Source organism: Passer montanus, unplaced genomic scaffold (genome assembly GCF_014805655.1).
Source record: "Passer montanus isolate IOZ18808 unplaced genomic scaffold, ASM1480565v1 scaffold41, whole genome shotgun sequence".
In the NCBI taxonomy this organism is placed as follows: Eukaryota; Metazoa; Chordata; class Aves; order Passeriformes; family Passeridae; genus Passer; species Passer montanus.
In genome coordinates this window covers 6,970,384-6,989,957 of record NW_024368930.1, presented here as the reverse complement: position 1 = coordinate 6,989,957, position 19,574 = coordinate 6,970,384, and the positions used below count along the sequence as shown (strand labels likewise).

General features: G+C 59.9%; 2 protein-coding genes across 4 annotated transcripts; one reads left to right on the top strand and one right to left on the bottom strand.

Annotated features, from left to right (window-relative positions):
- The first annotated feature begins 17 nt into the window (after positions 1-17).
- Positions 18-3,241, top strand: LOC120507172. Of its 2 annotated transcripts, none has more exons than XM_039719520.1 (5): positions 18-425; positions 1,310-1,669; positions 1,795-1,996; positions 2,378-2,417; positions 2,751-3,241. In XM_039719520.1, the coding sequence occupies exons 1-5, from the start codon at positions 371-373 to the stop codon at positions 2,874-2,876; spliced, it is 783 nt and encodes a 260-aa protein (XP_039575454.1). In that variant the 5' UTR covers positions 18-370; the 3' UTR covers positions 2,877-3,241. The 2 variants fall into 2 exon arrangements, with proteins under 2 accessions (XP_039575454.1, XP_039575453.1); XM_039719519.1 differs by having other exon boundaries at positions 78-425; positions 2,748-3,241.
- A 5,318-nt stretch (positions 3,242-8,559) lies between these two features.
- Positions 8,560-17,463, bottom strand: LOC120507162. 2 transcript variants are annotated; one of them, XR_005628691.1, is made up of 3 exons: positions 17,146-17,255; positions 14,732-14,869; positions 8,560-9,320 (listed from the first exon to the last, which is right to left on the bottom strand). XR_005628691.1 is itself a non-coding variant. In XM_039719501.1 (2 exons), the coding sequence occupies exons 1-2, from the start codon at positions 17,435-17,437 to the stop codon at positions 14,092-14,094; spliced, it is 1,032 nt and encodes a 343-aa protein (XP_039575435.1). In that variant the 5' UTR covers positions 17,438-17,463; the 3' UTR covers positions 12,115-14,091. The 2 variants fall into 2 exon arrangements, 1 of the variants encoding a protein (XP_039575435.1); XM_039719501.1 differs by lacking the exon at positions 8,560-9,320 and having other exon boundaries at positions 12,115-14,869; positions 17,184-17,463.
- Between the last annotated feature and the right edge of the window lie 2,111 nt (positions 17,464-19,574).

The following is a 19,574-nucleotide window of genomic DNA, read 5'->3' as shown; positions in this document are numbered from 1 at the left end:
CCACGGGCCGGTGGTGCAGAGCAGTGCCCGGGCTACACCGAGCATCCCACATCCCCAAGCCCCGCTGCTCCTCACCGAACCGGGAAGGACACAAAGCCTGTCCCGAGCTCCCTGTCCCGAGCCCAGGGCAGCCGCTCGGTGCCAGGGGGCCCGGGAGTGGTGCCCGCCGGGGTCTCGGCAGGGTGATGCCCACCGGGGGTGATGCCCACCGGGGGTGATGCCCGCCGGGGGTGATGCCCGCCGAGCATGATACCCCGGCGGCTCTGCCGGCTCCCGCCCGCCCCGGGCAGACACCAAAGCGTTAACCACCCGCTCGCCTCAATTTCCTGTCCCGCTTCCCCTTTTCCTTCCCAAAGTTTGGGCAGAACCCATGGCCGCGGCAGCAGCTGCGCTCCTGTCCGGGCAGCGAAGCCCCGTGCTCTCGGGTGAGTCGGAACCGGGGCCCCCAGAGCCTCTCGGAGCTCCCCTGCCCCGTCCGCCCCACAAACGCGAGTGGGCGGCAAAGATAAACACCGGGCGGGGCGGAGGGTGGTCCTTCCCCGAACGCATTTTGGGGTCAAACCGTGCCCGGGGTGGGCACTGCCCCGGGGTCGAACCCTGCCGAGCTGCTGCCATGCAGTCAGGGACTTGGGGCAGGAGAGGTTTGGGGATCGGAGGGGTTTGGGGGACTGAAGGGGTTTTGGGACACAAGATTTTGTGGGGTTATGCTGGGCTGCAGGGACATCCCTGCCTAGAACTCTGTTTCCTGGCTGGCTCCTGGCTGTGAGCCCCAATTCCTCGCAGAGCCCCAGTGATCCTGGCTGGTGTGGAGCAGAGCCAGGGTGTTAATGTTTAACAGCACTCAGGAGTTTTTCCTGCCAGGAGTTCCCCTTGGCTCCCTCTGCACCTCTCTGGCCTCCAGGCAGCTGCAGCACCTCCTGCAAATGACAGAACAGGATGCAGATTTATCAAAACATAGAATCGCAGAACTGTTTGGGTTGCAAAAGCTCTCTGAAATCCTCGTGTCCAACCCTTAACCCAGCACTGCCAAGGTCACCAAGTGCCACGTCTACATGTCATTTAAATCCCTCCAGGGGTGGTGACTCCGCCACTGCCCTGGGCAGCCTGCTCTTTTTTCAGATTTGTCCCTTGTTAATTTTGAACCAGTTTTTGAAGGGTTTCCTCCCTCCCAGTGCCTGCATGTTGTCTCTGCCACATCCCAGGATATCTCTCAGCTGGAAGTTGGGGGATACTGGGGCTTCTCTGCCTGTGAGGCTGCCCTTGCCTCGCCCCATTGCTCATCCCTGAACCCTCCTGTCTCTGTGCCCAGGTGTGGGTGCCCCATTGGGTCAGGGCTTCACTCTGCAGCAGCCCCAGGCCAAGGTGTCGGTGGCACTGGGGGAAACGCTCACCCTGAACTGCATCACGTCTGGAATTGCTGACCCAGGCCCTGTGAGGTGGCTGAAGGGCTGGGGCACTGGGAACAAGACTGTCTATGACCAGAATTATGAGGATCCCTTGTTCCGTGTGACGAGAGCAGTGGATGGGTCTGACACAGACTTCACCATCCGCATCAGCAACTTTCAGCCCGAAGATGCTGGCACCTATTACTGTGTGAAGTTTGTCAAGGGGGACTCTGGTGAGGATGAGGTGTTTAAGAGTGGCAGTGGCACTGAGGTGTCCGTGCATGGTGAGTGCAGCCCAGCAGGACCCCTCTCCCAGGGAGCCCATCCCGTAGCCCCCACCCTGCCCACAGCGAGGTGCTGCTCTGCCCCACACCCACCACCCTCTCCTGCTCTGCCTCTGTCTCCACAGAGGCTGCCCTGGTTCCTGGAATGGTGGCTGCAGCTGCAGTGCTCTGCTTCCTCCTCCTCCTCGGCCTCTTCGTCGCCCTTTGCACGTACAGGAGGAAGCGCCAAGGGGGGGTGGGCAGCCCCTGCCCCGCCAGGACAGTGGCCATGGGCAGCTTCTCGTCTGTCCCTCTGCAGTGCTGTGCAGGGACCCCCGGCACCCCCAGGTTTGTACTCAGCACCTCTTCCTTCTGCCCCCTTAAATGAGCAAACTGCCTTATCCACCTGCTTTATCTTGGCTTCCTTTCTTGTCTGGAGCTGTAACCTGCCCCAGAAAAGGTCCTTTACTCACAGGTGCACTGTTCTGTTGGTTTTTTCTGCGTTTCATGGAAACTTCATGGTAGGGAGCACCCAGTACCAGGGAGCTCCTGCAGCCCCTCACTGTGTGTCTGAGCCCAGCCCAGGTGTGCAGTCAGCACTTTGTCCCTGCTTGCTTTCAACAGGGGCATCCTGCTGAAATTCGGGAGGGGAATTGAGTGCTGTGCTGGGTGGGGAAAGGACCCAGCTTCCTGTAGTTCTGATGGCCATCTTTATCCTTCCCCCTGCAGTGAAGTCCTGGATGCAGAGAGCTCCCACCTGCCCAGCCAGGTAGGAGTGAGCTGAGAGTACGGGGAAGCACACCCCATGCTGATGCCCTGGCTTGCAGGAGCCCTGCAAGACTCTGGGGCCAGGGGGGACATCGGGTGGGCAGCAGCTGCCTGCATGTGGTCCCTGCATGCTCTGCACCATGGCACCACCTCTGCAGCTGTGGCATCACCAGCCTGCCTTGAGCCTGCTTCTTGGTGTTGTCCTGTGCAGGGCCATGAGCTGCTCTCGGTGATCCTTGTGGGTCACTTCCAACTCTCAACGTTCTGATTTAGGGTTATTTTGGGGGACTTTCCTTGTGGCAGCATTCCCCATTTGTGTGCATTTTTGCAGCAGAGCAGCAAGGAGGAGAACGACATCCACTACGCCGACCTGCAGCCGCTGCCGCCGGCCCCGCGGCGCGGCAGGAGCCCAGGCACAGCCCCCACCGAGTATGCCAGCCTCAGGGTCACTGCCAAGTGACGCCTGGCACGGCTGCCTGCACAGCCAGGCCGTGTCAGGGTGGCAGAAGGGACGTTTCTGCAGGGCACAACAAAGAAGAAGTGGAGCTGTTTGCGTGGTGCGTCCAGATCTCAGCTCGGCACGCTGTGGTCACCGTGTTTGCACCTCAGGGGAGCTCTCCCAGGACCTGGAAGCTTTGTCGACCACAGGATCAGACCACGAGGCCAAGCACCTCTGCCTTGTGCAAGCTGTTTTGTGCTGATAACAGCAGAAGGACCTCACACGCACCTGTGTGCACCAGCGTGGGCCTCCACTGGTCCTTTCCCGGCCCACAGGTCCGTAATTTGTGTTATCTTTTACCACCCTCATTAAAGCCAGCAAACAGCCTGCTGTGCAGTCCTGCTGTGCTCAGAGCAAGAGCAATAGTGCCAGTTCTGCAGGGTCCTGGGGAGATGTGTGCCACCCCTGTGCTACTGCTGAGCCCCCTGGTCAGCTCCCAACTCCCCAGGGAACCTGCCCAATCCCACAAAACCTGCATCTCCTGGCAAGGCAGCAGGAGGCTCTCAGGAACTGGTGCTGCTTCTCCAGCTGAGGCCCAGCCCTCACCCACCTTTTCCTGCCCTCCTCAAGGGGCTCCTGATGCTGTTAAGGCCAAGGCAGCTGGTGCATCTCCTGGCAAGGCAGCAGGAGGCTCTCAGGAACTGGTGCTGCTTCTCCAGCTGAGGCCCAGCCCTCACCCACCTTTCCCTGCCCTCCTCAAGGGGCTCCTGCTGCTAAGGCCAAGGCAGCTGGCACCAGTTGGCCCTTCTGCCCCTTCCCCTGGTCCGTGCAGATCTTCAGCTCCAGTCCCAGCCAGTCCATGCACCTCTGCCCCGTGCCCATCCCCTGCTCAGGGCACATCTGCCCTGTGCACATCCCCTGCTCAGTGCACATCTGCCCCGTGCACATCCCCTGCTCAGGGCACATCTGCCCCGTGCACATCCCCTGCCCCGTGCACATCCCCTGCTCAGTGCACATCTGCCCCGTGCACATCTCCTGCTCAGGGCACATCTGGCCCGTGCACATTCCCTGCTCAGAGCACATCTGCCCCGTGCACATCCCCTGCTCAGGGCACATCTGCCCTGTGCACATCCCCTGCTCAGAGCACATCTGCCCCGTGCACATCCCCTGCCCCATGCACATCCCCTGCTCAGGGCACATCTGCCCCGTGCACATCCCCTGCTTCATGCCCACGGGTTTGGTGCCCACCTCCAGGGGAAGCAGGCCAGTGGCAGGAAGCCGGAGGGCCGAGGTGGCCGTGGCAGGAAGCTGCAGGTCACGCTCCACACTGGGCACTGCTGCAGCCCCCAGACACAGCCAGTCACCACGTAGAGCCCCCAGCCACGATCTCCCCAGCTGTGGCAGCTGGGCTCCCACCAGGTGTGGCCCCAGCAGCCACCTTGGCAGGAGGAACTGAGCCAAACAGGCTTTCCAGGCAGAGGAACCTGCTACCAGCACCGCTGCCCGTGACCTTGAAAGCTGATACAGTCGCCAGCTTTCAGCTTTATCTACTTTTTTTCTGTGAAATGAGAAAAGAGAAGTGAAACAAGACAGGGTGACCCGGGGGAGCGGGGCTGGCAGGGAGATCCTTGAGGGGACAAAATTGTCACTGTGGGGAGAAAAGCCGCTACGGAAATTGATTTGCACGACTGAATGTGAGTCACCTGCTCTGGGGATGTGAAGTGGGGACAGTTTGGAGTCAGTCCTTTCTCAGAGACAGCTTGGGGACACTCAGCACCCTGTGGGCACGGTGGTGGTGATGAGTTTGCCAGGTCAGGGATCCAGCACTGGTCTCAGCCCGGCCCCCTCAGAAGGAGGGTTGGGGTGTTGGGATGAAGCCTCTCCCAGCATTGTTTCCCAGTGGAGCCATGACCAGGCCGTGGGTCATTCCCCAGCTGGGGCAGTGGCTGCTCTGAGCAGGGTTGGGTTGCCCTGGCTCTGTGCAGGGACAACACCAAAACTGGCAGAAATCTCACATCAAGGCTGTGAACACGAGTATGTAAAATACGTGGGTGAGACCGAAACCGGGGACAGACCTCGAGGACCAGAGGAAATGAAATTCAAGGGGATTTAGGGCTTTTTAAGCACTGAATCAGGAGGGGGAAATCCAGTTCGATAGGAGCATATGCAAAGCAGGGAGTGAGCAGAGCACAGGCAGAATGCTCTGCACCTAGGGAAGGGCCCAGGTCTGCGGCTTACTGCCCAGGGGAGGGATTTGGTGGTTATTAAAGGAAAATCCTTTAAGCCTTCAGCCTGGGGTGTGCCGGCAGTGAAAGCACAAACAAGCGCCTGGGCACGGACACAAGGTAGGGGCGTGCTGGGGAGCAGAGCCTGGATCAGGGGGCAGGGGGGCAGCACCAGGCAATGCTGGGGTCACACATTCACTGCTCATCCCTGCTGCTTTCCTGGGGCTGCTGGTTGTCACATCCACTGAGTGACCTGCCTGGTGGGAGGGTGTGTGTGGGAGGCCGGAGCTGCCATTGCTGGGGGGAGGCACAAGGCAGTGCTGGGGTTAGGCTGGCACACTCCAGGCTCCTGCTGCCACAGCTGGGGACTTCAGTGCAGAGCAGAGGTGGTGCCTGGATGGGCACTGGGACACTGTTGGTGTCCCAGGGCAGAGGACACGCTGGCTTCAAGCAGGCTTTGGGCTGTGTCCCTGTGCATGGACACTCTGGGGCGGTGCCATGCCAGGTTTGCCTTGGCTGCTCCTCAGCATGGTGTGTGAGCCTGGTGCCAGGGCCTCATGCAATGGCAAGGCCAAGGAAAAGGGCTGGGGAGGCTGGTCTGGGCTGCACTGCGATGGGAGTCTGGGCAGCCAGGGGATGCTCAGGGGCTGCTCTGGCATCTGACCCACTCCTGATGCCAGGGGGTGGGAAACATCTCCGGGAGGTGCCAAGGGCTGGCAGGGCTTGCCAGGCAGTGGTGTGTGCCACGGTGTGTGCCATGGTGTGAGCCCTGGTGTGTGCTGTAGTGTGTGCTATACTGTGTGCCGTGGTGTGTGCTGCGCTCTGGTGTGTGCCATGCTGTGTGCCACGCTGTGTGCCATGCTGTGTGCCACAGTCTGCACCACGCTGTGCTGTTCCGTGCTGTGCCGGGGATGCAGTGGGAAGCGAGGGCTGTGCAGGGGCCGAGGGGAGCAGGAGCCTCCCCAGACATCCCGGAGCGATTGCCCGGAGAGCGGCGCTGGGAGGGGCTGGCCCGGCAGCGAGGGGAGGGGGCCGTGCTTCGATAACGCCCGGGAGGAGCGGGGTGCCAGTGCGGGCTGCTGAAAGGGGGTGCGGGGTCTCCTCTGTGTCCCGGGGACAGCACAGGGCTGGCGGCACCCGCGGGGAACGGGACAGTGCTGAGCTGTGCCCATGCCAGGGCTGGGCAAGGAGAAGAAGGGACAGACAGGGATAAATGCCCCGTGCCCTGCCCTGGGGTGCTCTGGCTCAGCGATGACAAGCAGAGGCACCCCACAGTGGCAGTGTCTGTCACAGGGGTGGGTGCCAGGGGATATTGTGTCTCCAGGAGCAGGCATTGCTCCAGCTGGTCTCCTCCAGGGTCTGACAGGGCAGCAGCACCAGCCAAGGGCCTGGTTTGTGGCTGTCTCTACCCAAGACACCTTTGTGCCCCTGCTCTGTCCCCATCCCTGCCCCCAACCCTGCCCTAGCTGCCATCAGACCGTGGTGCCCACAAGTCACCAGGGAGAGACAGGCCAGTCCCTTTGCACGTCAGCACCACCCAAACAGAACAGGCCTGAGAGCATCTGATGCCACAGGGACCCCACAGAGCCCTCATGATGCCACAGGCATCCAGTGATGATTTGGGGACCCCATGAGACCAAGGGGACCAGGCAAAGCCACGGGGACATTGTGCCAGCAGGACGCAGCAGGAGAAGCTGGAGGAGCAGCTGGGAGCTTTGAGGGGGTTGGAGGGAGTGAGAGGGTCTTGGTGACACTTTGATTGTCCCCAAAAATGCCTCATGGGTCCTGTTTGTGCCTGCTGGCTGGCCTGGGCCAGGTCCCTGCCAGAAGAGACAACAGGAGGGAGAAGTCCTGGGATGCTGCACAGTTGGAATCTGCTCCCTCCAGTTCCAAATCTGTTAGCTCACCCCTTTGCAGCTCCGTGTTTCTCAGGCTTTTCCTTGGACAGGAACGAAGCCAGAGTAGAACAGTGACATGCTTTACACTGGTTCTGATTTATTTCAGGTCTTACTATTGAATCTTATTCCCTGTTTTTACGGTTGTTGTGGATTTTCACCAAAGGGGATAAACAGGTCTGGGGTTTGGGGTTGTCATAGGAACAGTTTCTGTGTCACAGCCTCACTGCCAGCCTTGTCCCCTCCTGATAGAGCGAGGGCTCTGCCCAGCACAGGGGGTCTCTCCAGCCCCCCAGGCACAGCCCCAGTGACAGCTGGGGTACAGGGCAGCCACCCCATGGCACTGGGTCACTCGGGATGTTCAGGGAGGAGATGGGCTCCCAGGCACTGCCCACTAAGCAAACTGGGACCCCCAGGCTGCAGAGCAGGGCTTTTAGTTGGGAAGAGCTGAAGGTGTTTGAGGATGCTGCTTTTCTCTGTGTCCAGCAGGAGGTTGTGCTATTGCAGTTATTGCTGCTGGGAACCTCTCTGGCCAACCTGGAATAATTTTCATTAAATCCCTGGAGCTGAAGGGGTGTGGAGTGGATGTGGGGCTGCCCTAGGACCATTCCTCATCTCTTCAACCACAAGGGAGGGGGTAAGCAGTGAAATTGAAAAGTGTCACGCACATCCTTTGTGCCCAGCACTGCTCTGGCCCGTGCTGTCCCACACTGCAGCACACCGTGAGGCCAAGGCTCTGGCAGTGATTAAAGAGGGGTTTCAGGGCCATGGGACAAGCAGGAACATCCAGCGCTTAAGAAAGACTCACATTGTGCTTTCAGAGTTGGACGGGACACTGCTCAAAGACAATCACCCTGGAGCCGGGGAGGGCAGCTCAAGCTGCAGTGCCTGCCAGTGCCCGAGTGAGGGTCCCAGAGCGGCTGGGAGAGGGGCCCTGCCTGCACTGGAGCTCCGGGGCTCTTCCTGCTGGATCTTGGTGTGCTCCTGGTCCTCCCACCATCCCCATGTAGATTGCAGAGCCTGAAGTGAGCCGTGGGGATGCTCCAGGTGGTTTTATGCAGCGAGAAGAGCTCAGGGTAGGGAAAATCCTTAGGGAGGTCCCTGTCCCGAGGGCAGGATGTTGTGGGGTCCCTGGTGCTCCCTGCTCCTTAAAGCACGGCTGTGCTTGGCCGTGGCCCCCGCGCTGGCTGCCCCGAGCCCGGCACAAAAGTGTCCCTCTGCAGAGGAGTGCAGGGAAAGGGAAAAATATTGAGCGAGGCAGGAGAAGGGGGAAAGCAGGCGCTGCGGGAGGGAGCACAGCACGGCCTGAAAGCTCCCTCTCAGCGGGCTTTTGTTCGCCCTGGACGTGCCCAGCGGCGCTGCCAGCCCGGAGGGGCTGTGCTGGCGCCGGTGGCTCCCGGCGATCCCGGAGCCCCGCAGCCTGCCCGGCGCCTCGCTGCAGCGACGTGCCCGGGGCAGGATGCAGCTGCCCGCATCACCCCATCACCCCCGCGGGACCCCCGTCACCCGCTGGGCTCGGACCCACAAGGCGCTCCCGAAAATAATTCCTCCTGACAGATCCGTTCCTTCCACATGGTTCGGGCTTAATTTTATAATGGTATCAGTAGCTATGGCAACGTGTAAAAATAACGGATCCCCGAGCCCGGCGAATTCTCCGTAAACAGCTCCCGTCTCCCGGAGCCCGGCTGGGTGGGCATCACCCCTTGCCCACGGCCGCCGCGCTTTGTGGCTGGCATTCACGCCATGCCTAATTAGCAGCGTTAACTGCTTACGCCTTGGGATGATGATTCCATCCGCTAATCCTTGGGGCTAGGCTGGGCTAATTGGGTGGATATCATTAACGCTGGCGGTCAGGAGCTGCCCTTACGGGATTGCAGCACAGCCAAGGCTGCAGCACCCCTCTGGCACCCCAGACCCAGCGCGGGGCTGGCAGCCACGGAGGGTCGGACACGACTCAGCCCCCGCCGTGCCGGGGGCCACCAGCCCCATTCACAGCTCCAGCTCGCCCCAGAGCCGCCGCTGCTGCACATCCACGCGTGTGCACACGAGGGAACACGAACAGATCAGATTTCAGCACACGGGACCCCCCTCAGCAAAGATCAGCCGCGGCTCAGAGGTCTCTGGTCACGCCGCGAGTGGATAATCCCAGGCAATATTTTCTAAACCTGTTAGACAGCACACAGACCCTCTAAATCCCTGATCCCCCTCCAAGGCTCCAGCGGGATGGCAGCACTTGGCAGCTCGGATTTGCAGCTTCTTATCAGAGCCAGCCCCTTGGAGCGATGCAGTCACTGGGAGCGTGGTGGATCCTGCCGACCAGAAATAATCCTCCAGAACTTTGCTGCCTTTCAATTAAAAAAAAAAAAAAATGAAGAAGAAAAAAAGAAAGGACAGACCAACAGAAACCTAAAAAAAAAAAAGAAGAAGAAAAAAAAAAAAAAGGACAGACCAACAGAAACCCCACAGAGAAGCATTTTTCTCCACCCAGCCTCCAGCAGCAGGGCCAGAATAATCCCAGCCCCACAGAGATGAGAGCGTTGAGTCTCAACAGGGCCAAAATAAAGAGCCAACAGGTCCAGAATGTGGCTGCTGAGCCTTGGGGCTGCTATGGGGGCAACATGGGGACAGTGACACAGGGAGAGCCTGGCAGGAGGGCTGGGGATGGCCCTGAGGGCTGGTCAGCATCCTCTTCCAAGGGCTGGCTGTTTCAGGGGTGCAGCCCCCCTGCATCCCAGCAGTTGTGCCATTCCCACCGTGGGACATTGGATCCAGCACTTTCACAAATGACCCATGAAGCCCCCACTGCTGGACACACCACCTTCCTTTGCAGTAAAGAGTGACACGGGGTCCTGCCAGGTCCCCTGCCCCTGCCGTGCCGTGTCTCAGCCCTCCACGGGGCATCCCTCGGGCCATGCCCACACGCCAGGTTCCACAGCACAAATCCCACCTCTGAGCCTGGATTTCAGCACTTCACAGCAAGGGCTCTGCCAAGCAGGAAGCAATGGGCTGAGCTGGCTGAACACGATCAATCCCCCACGTTAGCAGTTTTATTTCCAGCCGCAGCTGCCGCAGGACGCTCAGGCGGAGCAGCCTCGGTGAGCTCCAGCCGCCGGCCGGCAGCACAGCACAGTTATCTGCTGCTGCAGCCTCGGATGAGCTTTCACGATAACGATTTGCAATCAACAAAGAACTTGGAGAGGATGCAGAAAAAAACCCCCAACAGCTGGCATTAGAAACTGAGATGGTATCGCTCTTCCCTCGGCCGAGCTCCACCGCGGTCCTGGTGGTTCCACCAAGGGGAGATCAAGGTCCTCTCCAGCATTGCCCCGTGGGGCTGGCTGCGTGCTGGGGGATCTGGGTGTTGGCACTGCCATCACATCCCCAGGAGCCAGCACAATGCACAACTTCCCCCTCCAGAGCGGGGAGGGAGGCTTTAGTTCAAACAGCCCATCAATGATTAACACCCGGCTCTGAAATGTCCCTGCATGGCTGGAGCGCTCTGCCTGCACCCTGCCTGCCCTCCCCCCTGTCCCTGCCGCTTCCTCCTCCACAGAACTCCTGCTCCTGGGTTGGGGCAGGGTCCCAGGGTGGGCACCAAGGCTCCCTGTGGCTCTGGAGCCCATCAGAGCTGTGGTGAGCCCAGTCGTGCCCCACACAGACAGCACAGACCTCCCCCAGTTTCACAACCACTGGCACTAAGGGGGCAGGACTGGGACCACCCTGTGACCCTGCTGAGCTGCCCCGAGCAGGGTCTCTCTTGTGCCCTGTCCCTGTCACCAGTTAAGGTTGGAACAGCCCCCTAAGACCATTGAGTCCAGCCATTCCCCCACACTGCCAAGCCCCCCATGCCCCAGGTGCCACATCCACGTTTTTTGAACACTTCCAGGGATGGTCACTGCAGCCCTTCCTGTGCAGCCTAGTCCCGGGGCTGTGCACGTGTTGCAGACCCACAGCAGAGAGCAAAGCCTTCTCTGGGGCAAGGGGCAGGATCCTGTTTGCCAGCAAAGGTCAGCACAGCCCTGCCAGCTCGCAGCACCTCAGCGGGCACAGGCGCCAGCGCTGCCAGCCCTGTCCTTCCCAGCCCACACTGCCACTGTGTTTTCCCAGCCTGTCAGCAGTTTTACCCTAAAACCCCTCACTTCAGGTCAGCCAGGGCCGTTTCCAGGCCAGGCACAGGATATAAACCACCTTTCCTGCTCTGACACAGCGTGAGGAATTCCCCCAGAGTGTGAGCGTGGCTGCATTAAGGAAGCCCGGCCAATTCACCGGGTCTGCAGCACCCCCAGGGCACCACTGCACACCCAGGGCACCCCCAGGGCACCACTGCCGGGTGCCAGCAGCCTGGGAGCACGGCCCGGCCCCGGGATGGCTCAGCTGCCCTGTGGATACAGTCCCTGCTGCAGCCTGTGCATTTCCCTTCTTGCTGGGTAGGTGGTGGATGTTCTGGTGGTCTGACACCACTGCCACTGCTGAAGCCCAGGGTGACAGAGTGTGAGTGCCACGAGGCACCCAGAGCATCCCTCCAACCCAGCAAAGCCCAGCTGGGCAGGCAGAGCTGTATCCCTGCCCCATCCTCCCTGAAAGCCATTTCAGAGCCAGCTGATCCTGGCAGTGCTGGGGATTAATTCAGCAGCAGAGGGACACTAAAATTAAGTGGGCTGTGATTTGAAGCCCCGCTCCCTAAGGAGGGGGCAGGAACAGGGGGTCTGGGCAGTGTGCACAGAGGGGCCTCCTCAGAAAATGCCCCATGCCAGGGAGCATCTCACCTCCACCCACTCATCCCCCTCACCAACTGCACCCCAGAGCCATAACAAACACCTGAGAGCTGAAATAACTCAGCTGTAACTCCTAAATCTCCCAATAAAAGCTTGGCTAAACAATTACAGTAATTCCCATGAGCCCCCTCATGGGGTGAGGAGCAACCCTATGCACAGGCTGCTCACAGTGCACCCATCCACAGCCCAGCCCAGCCCAGCCCACCCTTCCCCTGGCAATCACAGCCTTAACGAGACCCCTGCAGCTCATCACCCTCTCTAGGGTCTCTCCCATATAAGGGGGAGATGTGGTGCATCCCCTTCCCCAGTGCAGGTGTTTATGGTGGTGGATGTTATGACAGGAATATGAGGAGACAGGTAGGCTACATACCCCAGCTTCTTAAATCTACTTTCAGAGGGCTGGGGTGCCCCTTCCCTGGGTCACAGTCCATGAAAGCCATGCCCACATTAACATATTGCTTGTTATAAGTTAACATGAGATAAACTAATTTAAGCTTCCCCTGTACTGCATGTCTCGGATTAAATTGGCAAGGTACCTAATGAAGCTGCAGCTCCATTTGTTGAGCTGGAAGCCCTAAATATCAGCAGTGTAATTGGTGCTCCCTGCTTCAGGAGACATTTGTGTTTCTCTCCCAGCTGAGAGCCCTCTCTGGGTGCTGACTGAAGCCTGAGGGGTGGGGGGAGGCTGTAGGATGTATCCAACGGGATCTTGAGCTGGAGGGGTCTTGGAATTTGTTTTTAAAGATGGATGGGGAGAACATGAAGGTGTATGGAGGCTGCACTGGCTTGTGGGTGCCAGAACAGACCTTGTGTGGGCCTGGTGCTCTGATGTGGTCCCACAGGGTGTTTTATTGTGGTGAGCTGTGAAAGTAGCACCTCTCGGGGGGCTGGGCTGGGAGGTGTTGGTGGCTGGGACTGGGCCAGGATGGCTTTGAGTTTCCCCAGGGTGGTGAGTCCCTGAGGCACTGTGATTTTTGGTTTATCAAGGAATCTTTGAGGCTGGAAAAGACCTTTAGGATCATTGAGTCATTATTGTGGAGTGCTCCCATAAGTGCTGGCTGCTTGCTGGTGCTTGGGCATGGCTCTGTGCCCACAGCCCCAAAAGAGCACCTCTGGATGCTGAATTTGGGGTATTTTCAGGCTGATGTCCAAACTTGGTGGGTTTTTTTTGTATCCCTAAGCTAGTTTGGATTTTGAAGGGTGGACTGAGTGTCTTGGGACAGCTGCTGTGCCCAGGTGTGAGGTGCCCACTCAGGCTATTGGTACTTTGCCCACTGTGCCATCCCATTGCTGGAGAGGGGACCAGGAGGGACCAAGTCCCAGGCAGAGAAAGACTGCAGTCACCTCCCTCAGTGAGATGGGATTCGTTAGCAGGCCCAGGACTGGCCCTGCAGGGCACAGACTGGAACCTCTCCCAGCTCCATCCCTGTGAATCCCCTCCAGCCAGGGGAGCCTCCGCTGCTCCCGGGGGCAGTCAGGGCTGGGAGAGGATCAGACAGGCAGCTGATTAAGGCATGAAAGAGCAGTCTGGGCAAAACCAGTGCTGCAGGACTTTCCACTGGGATCGCTCAGGCACGGCTCTAATTGTTCCCACTGGATGCTGCCAGGCTCTGACAAGAGATGGGGTGCTGCTGCTCTGGCTGGGGGTCCCTGTGTGTGGATGGGTCCCCCACCTTCTCCCAGGGAGGGAGCAGATCCTGCAGAGCTGCCCAGCTGGGGACAAGGGAATGCAAAAAGGACATTGAGCCTGTGGTGCTGGCTGGGAATAGGGAAGGGGAGCAGACCCCTGCCACACAGAGCCCGTGCCTTCCCCAAACAGCGTGATGTGAGTTCCTCACTGCGCCTCAAAGCTGTGAAAACCAACTTGTTATTGAAGAGCTTTCCAGAAACACTGCCCTGTCCCCATGCTGGCTGCTGCCCAGCTCGTGGGGCCAGGGAGAGCCGAGCTCTGGAATCCTCCCTGCCAGAGCAGGGCTTTTGAGCTGAGGCATGGAGATGCTGCAGAGCGAGCGCAGCCTGGGTGCCCGCTGGCAGCACAGAGAGCCTGGCAGCACTGCCCGCCCTGCCAAGCACTGCTGCAGCCTCCTGCTCACCGTGGGTGTTCTGCACAGAAGGATGATGATGATGATGGCAGAGTTGCACTCCCAAATTTTGCGTTGTCCCTCTGTCTCAGGCGCACAAGGAGCCAAATGCTCCTCTCCCCCTGGTTCCCTGCCCAGAGCAGGGCAAGGGCTGCCCTGCCAGGGTGAATCCTCCAAACCTCTCGTGTTGGAGCAGGGCCCCTGTGATGCTGAAGGGCCATGGGTAGGAGGGGAGGCAGCTGAGCCTGCCCATATGCTTCCTAATGGGGAGCAATAGCAGCTCTTCCCGGGAAGCTCGCGCCGCACCATCTGCTCTGCGCGGTACCTTCTCCTGCAGAGCTTTTTTTGAGCTCTAACTTCCCTTCCCCAGTGCTCTGCCGTGGCTGCTGCTTGTGTGCGGGCTGGCTCTGCTCTGTAATCGCCTCAGAACAGGTTGTCTGAACCTTCAACACCGAGCAGAACACCCCAGACAGGCTGAAGCCAGCCAGGCCTCCAGGATCTGTGCTTCCACGTAAAAATAACCAGGATAGGTGGCTGTGAATGGCTGCAGTGTGTCCCTGGCATTTGCCCTCCTGCTGGGCACCCACTGGCCCCGAGGGTCTCTGCTCCTGGACCTGGGCTGGGTGGGATGCACTGCCCATGGTGGTGCAGCTGCAGGGTTTCCACAAACCACTGCTAATCCCGTGGAATATCCAGAGCTGACAGTGACCCACAAGGATCATTGAGTCCAGCTCCTGTCCTGGCACAGAACACCCCAAGAATCGCACCCCGCGGGGGGACAAGAGCATTGTCCAAATGATTTTTGAGCTCTGGCAGGCTTGGGGCTGTGACCAGTGCCCTGGGGATCCTGTTCCAGCACCCAAACACCCTCTTGTAGAATAACCTTTTCCTAATACCAACCTCAAACTTCCCTGACAGAGCTTCATGCAGTTCCCTCGAGTCTTATCGCTGGTCACCAGAGAGCAGAGCTCAGCACCTTTGCTTCCTCCTGTGAGGTGCCTGTGGACTCTCATAGTGATGTGTCCCTGTGTCCCATCCCTGTGGAAAGAAATTATTGCTGTGTGCAAAAGGCCAAATCCAAGGGCTCCTCTGGACCCCTGCTCCTCGCTGGCCCCTCTGGCCAGCTCTGTGAAGGGAAGTGATGGCTGTACTGAGCTTTCCAGGACCAGTGCTGCTGGCCACAAAGTTTTTCCAGTGGGAGCAGTACTGGCCACAACCTTTGAGCCTCCAGCTGCCAGGGGATTGCAGAGGGAGGTGGGTGCAGGAGCCTGGGAAGCTGTTCCTGGTGCCAGCAGTGCTAAATTAAGGCTGGATGTGCCCCATGGGCGTAGCTGGGGCTGAGGGGGAGGCTGGCGGGGCCGGGGATGCGCGGGCGGACGCCGTGCGCAGATTGATGGTGCCAAGTCACTTCAGATATCTCGGCTGTGTTTGTGCGAGGCTCTAAATAAAACCGACAGCCCTGGCGGCTGCCTGGGGAGGGAGGGGAGGAGGGGGAGCTGGCAGCGGGTCCTCCAGTATGGCACCCAGGGCTGTCCTCGGGGACCCGGCCCAGTGTGGGATCCGTGCTGCAGTGATGCTGGGTGGGTGGGAGCTGCTGCTCTGCAGTGCCCACCCCATCCCTGGGAGGGCAGAGGGGACAGTGGGGTGGTGCTAGGGAGCTGCCAGCACTGCACCTGGCATCGCAGGTACCTGGCCCGGCCTGGCTGAAGTGCCCCTGGGCTGTGCGAGAAGCTGTGACAGGTGCAGGCAGTGGAGAATGTGTCCTTGCGAATCCCCTGGGAAGGGCTTTGTGTCAGGGAGAAGGAGGGCGGCGCAGGGACACGAATCCCATGGATGCTGACGCCCCGACCCCCTCTTCCTCAGCCCTGCCTACCATTACAGCTCCTTGTCCTCAGACTCTCGCTTCTCCCTGCTGCAGGCTCCCGCGGAGGGGACATCACGGGGATGTCCCCATTATCCCAGCGTGCTGCGCAGGAATTTCCTCTCCCTCCCCATCCACCCTGTGCCCGGCTGTGCTGCGCCAGTGTCCCCTCCTGGCCCTGAGCCCCGTGTGCCAAGCTGACCTGTCCCTGTGGCACCGGCAGAACACCACCCGTGCCTCTGCCGCGGCTTCACAGCTGCGTGATCCCTGGGGAGGGCACTTGGGACCCCAGGGCCGTGTGCTGTGTGTGCCTGTGCCCCCGGCTGGTCCCGGGTGTTCAGGACCCGAAGGCTGGACCCCCCGCACCCCAATCCCAGCTCGGGCACGCAGGGCTGTGTGTTGTGCCGAAGGGCTGCCTGCACCGGCAGCCGCGGCGAGCGAGGGGACCCCCAGCCGCCATCCCTGGGCCATGGAGCCGCCTCCCTCTGCCCCGGCCGACACGGACCGGGCACGGCGGGGCTCCTGGCGGCGCTCCCGGGGGTCCCCTCCCAGCCCACCTTAAGGCAGCCGCACACCGGGCTGACCGGCGGACTCTGCCCCGGGGCGGGCGGGGCTGGCTTCGCCCCCGCTAACGGGGGGAGCGGCGCTGAACCGGGGCTGCTGGGAGCCGGAGGGGGTCTGGAAGCCGGGGCCGGCTCCGTCCCTCCCCGGTACCACGGCAACGGAGGCGGCGCGGCGGCGGGGGGGAGGCGGCTCCGCGCGGCACCCCGCCGCGGCCCCGACAGCGGCCCCGAGCCCGCTCCGGTGCCCACGGGCGGCGGCGGGGCCGCGGGTCCGTGTCGGTGCGTGCGTGTGCGCTGCCCGCCCGCCGCGGGGGGAGAAAGGGGGGAGCCCGGCCTCCTTCCTCATTTTGGGGCTGAGACCAGCGATTTCCTTCGCCAGCTGCAGTTCTGCGCTTCTTGCTGCCTTTTTTTTTTTTTTTTTTTTTTTAATTTGTCTTATTTATCAAACGCAGCCGCCGAGCCGGGCTCGGGGCCGCGCTGTGAAGCCGCGGGCTCCGCTCCCCGCACCGATGGAGCCGCATCCCCGGGATCCCGGCCGCACCGCCTGGGCATTGCCGTGCCTGCTGCTGCTCGCCCTGCCCGGTAAGCCACGGCTTCTGCCTGCTTTCCTGCTCCTTTCCTTCCCCTATTCCCCCTTTCCCTCCCACCCTGCTGCCCTGCTCTGCCCTCCCCTTTCTCACGCTGCTCCTCTCCTCTTGCTCTGTTTTCCCCCTTTTTTTCCACCCTGTCCTGTTTTCCACCTTTCCCTCTCACACAGCTCCTCTCCCTGCTCTGCCCTGTTTCGCCCCTTTTCCCGCCCTGCTCCTCTCCCCTGCCCTGTCCCCCCCTCGTCTCCCTGCCCTGTTCCCGTTTTCCCCGATCCTCTCCCCGCTCCCGCACCCCTCCGGTACCGACATGACGCCGCCTCTCCGCGCACGGTTGCTTTGACCTTTGCTGCGGTGACCTAGAGAGCGGCGGTGGCCGAGGGGCTCCCGCGGGGCCCTTGCCCGGCCGTTCTTCCCGAACCGAACTTGCAGGCAGGCAGGCAGACGTGCCCTTTCCCAGCGAGGCAGGGAATTCGGCGGGGGCATGAAGAGGCATGCTGTTCCCACCCATTTGCGAGCACCCCCTGCCAGCTATGGGTGAGGCAAAACTCAGCCGGCAGCCCGAATTCCCACTTGGAGGTGGCAGCGGAGGAGGCATGGGGAGGCTTTGGTGAGGGCTGCCTGTCTTCTCTGCCAAGAACTTGTTTTTCTTGCTGCCCTCCTGCTTTGCCCCACTGTGGGCTCTCTCTCTACTCAACCGTTGGGCACTGGAGCGGTGGAATTGCAACACCTCTAGGCACCCTGTGTTGTGTAGTCCTGTGTCGCCTCAGGCTCAGGGTGCCCCAGACCTCCCACGGGCTCATGGCTCCACCAGTCCTTTATAAAAGCTGGGGGACACAGCAAAGGACCAGTCAAAGCGTGCCACTCTTGGCTGTTTCCCTTGCCGGCAGCGGGAAGTCTCTCATCCCACCAGGAACGAAGCCCTGTGGTGACTGCTGCTTTCAAGGATGTTTCCTTTTTAGGGTGTTTCGTTTTGGGTGGTTTCGAAGGAATCGCTCTCCCTGCCAAGGGAGGGACGGGGTTTTTGAGGCAAACCTGCAGCAATAACGATGCATCCTTCAGGAGCATCTCGTGCTGAGCTTTTTGCTCAATTCCAACCCCATCCCTTCCAGGCAGATCCCACTACAAACAGCCCAGCCCAGGTTCCGCGGGGGAAACCCACATTCTCCCAAGCCCATTGAAATAGTTGCCATCAAAGCTTTGCTTGGGCAAAGAGTTGGATGCAAACTTGGGTAGAAAGCAAATGCTTTCAGCACAGCGCTCCTTGCTTTGAGTCGCCTGATCACAACTGAGAAGTGCTGGCCCCAAACTGAAAACTCTGGCTGCTGAGAGCCAAGAAGGCTTTGGCGGTGAGCGCGGCTTCCCAGTGAGCCACTGCGATTTCCTGCGTGAAAGAATAGCTCCAGCAAACCTCCTGAACTTAATTAAATGTGGTCTTGGAGTAAGAACCCCATTTCTTTGAGCCAGCCATGGGAAAAAAACCACCCTGGGGTTTTGAAGTGGTTTGCATCCCTGATTTTAGGTGCAAATGTGCACGTCTTTTTTTTCCATATGGCGAATCCCTCCTGGGCCGTGGCTCAAACTAAGCTGAACTCCAGCAGAGTTGGCCCAGGCTCCCACTGCCGGCTGTTCTGACAGCTTCTGCAGAAGTGAAGGGGGAAAGGAAGGGTCCTGGAGGAGACCTTCCTGTGGGGCAAAGGCAGCGAGATGTGGGAAGCCAAACAGCAAAACCCCATTGAGAAACTGTGCCCTGCAGAGCCCTTCCACGCCGGCCTGTCTCCACAGAGGGCTTCAGCTGTGCTTCACAGAGCCTCTTCCAAAGGGGAATTCAGTTTCCTGCTGGGGCTCTGGCTCTTGGGATGAATTTCTGCTGATGCTGGAGGAGGGGAGCTTGGAAATGGTGGCTGCGTGTGAGCTGAGGCTTCCTCTGATGTCACGGATGTGAAACACAGCCTTCAGTGCAACCCTCCCCGAGCGCCCTGGGGTCTGCTCAGGGCTCAGCCGCTGTCCCCAGGGCTCTCCTTGCCTTCCCTGAGCAGCAGATTCCAGGCCTTTTATAGGCAGCACCTGTTAGTTTCCGCCCCTAGCAGCCCTGCTGCAGGTGAAATTCCAGCAGGATTATTTTGGGGTTCCCTTGCCCATTGGCCTGCTCCTTCAGTGAGTGGCTGTGGGGCTTCGGATGCCGGTGACCAGCTGCACGTCGTTTCTGGAGCACGCAGCCATCCCGGAGCTCCTCACCCAGCTCCTTCAGAGGAAAAAAATCTATTTTTACCAGGAAGCATCCAAGCAGCCTCTCCTGAATTAAACCCCAGCCTCTTGCAATCTGTTCAATATCAAATACTTCAAAAGGTGGAATATAGAAAAAAATGTGTCACCGACGTGGAAAACTTGCAGTGCAGCAAGAGCTGGGATTATTTTGCTCCCAAATTAAACTGAATAACGGGAAGGAGGCAGGCTCTGCTAGATCGTGCTCCTGCCTCTGCTCTGGGCTGGAAGTGCTCTGGGTCTGCACTGCAAGGGTGCTCCCACCTACGTGGGAACTGTCAGGTGATGCTTTTCAGGGCTCTAAAACCCTTGGCTAATTCTGGAGTGTAGGATAGAACAGATTACAGGGTCAGAGCACCTAAATTCCCCATGATCTTGGGGGCAAGAGGATCGTGTTCCAGTTCCTGGTGGATTGAAATCCAAGTCTAAGGAAAAAAGTGTCATCAGGCAGCAGGGGAGAAGCAGGGAAA

Excerpts from the sequence above, each read along its gene's own strand:
- LOC120507172 (XM_039719519.1), top strand. The coding sequence starts at position 371 with ATGGCCGCGGCAGCAGCTGCGCTCCTGTCCGGGCAGCGAAGCCCCGTG. Across the intron at positions 1,670-1,794 it reads CACTGAGGTGTCCGTGCATG|AGGCTGCCCTGGTTCCTGGA; the intron begins GTGAGTGCAGCC and ends CTGTCTCCACAG. Across the intron at positions 1,997-2,377 it reads GGGACCCCCGGCACCCCCAG|TGAAGTCCTGGATGCAGAGA; the intron begins GTTTGTACTCAG and ends TTCCCCCTGCAG.
- LOC120507162 (XM_039719501.1), bottom strand. The coding sequence starts at position 17,437 with ATGCCTCCTCCGCTGCCACCTCCAAGTGGGAATTCGGGCTGCCGGCTG. Across the intron at positions 14,870-17,183 it reads TCTAGGTCACCGCAGCAAAG|GGATGGGACACAGGGACACA; the intron begins GTCAAAGCAACC and ends TTCTTTCCACAG.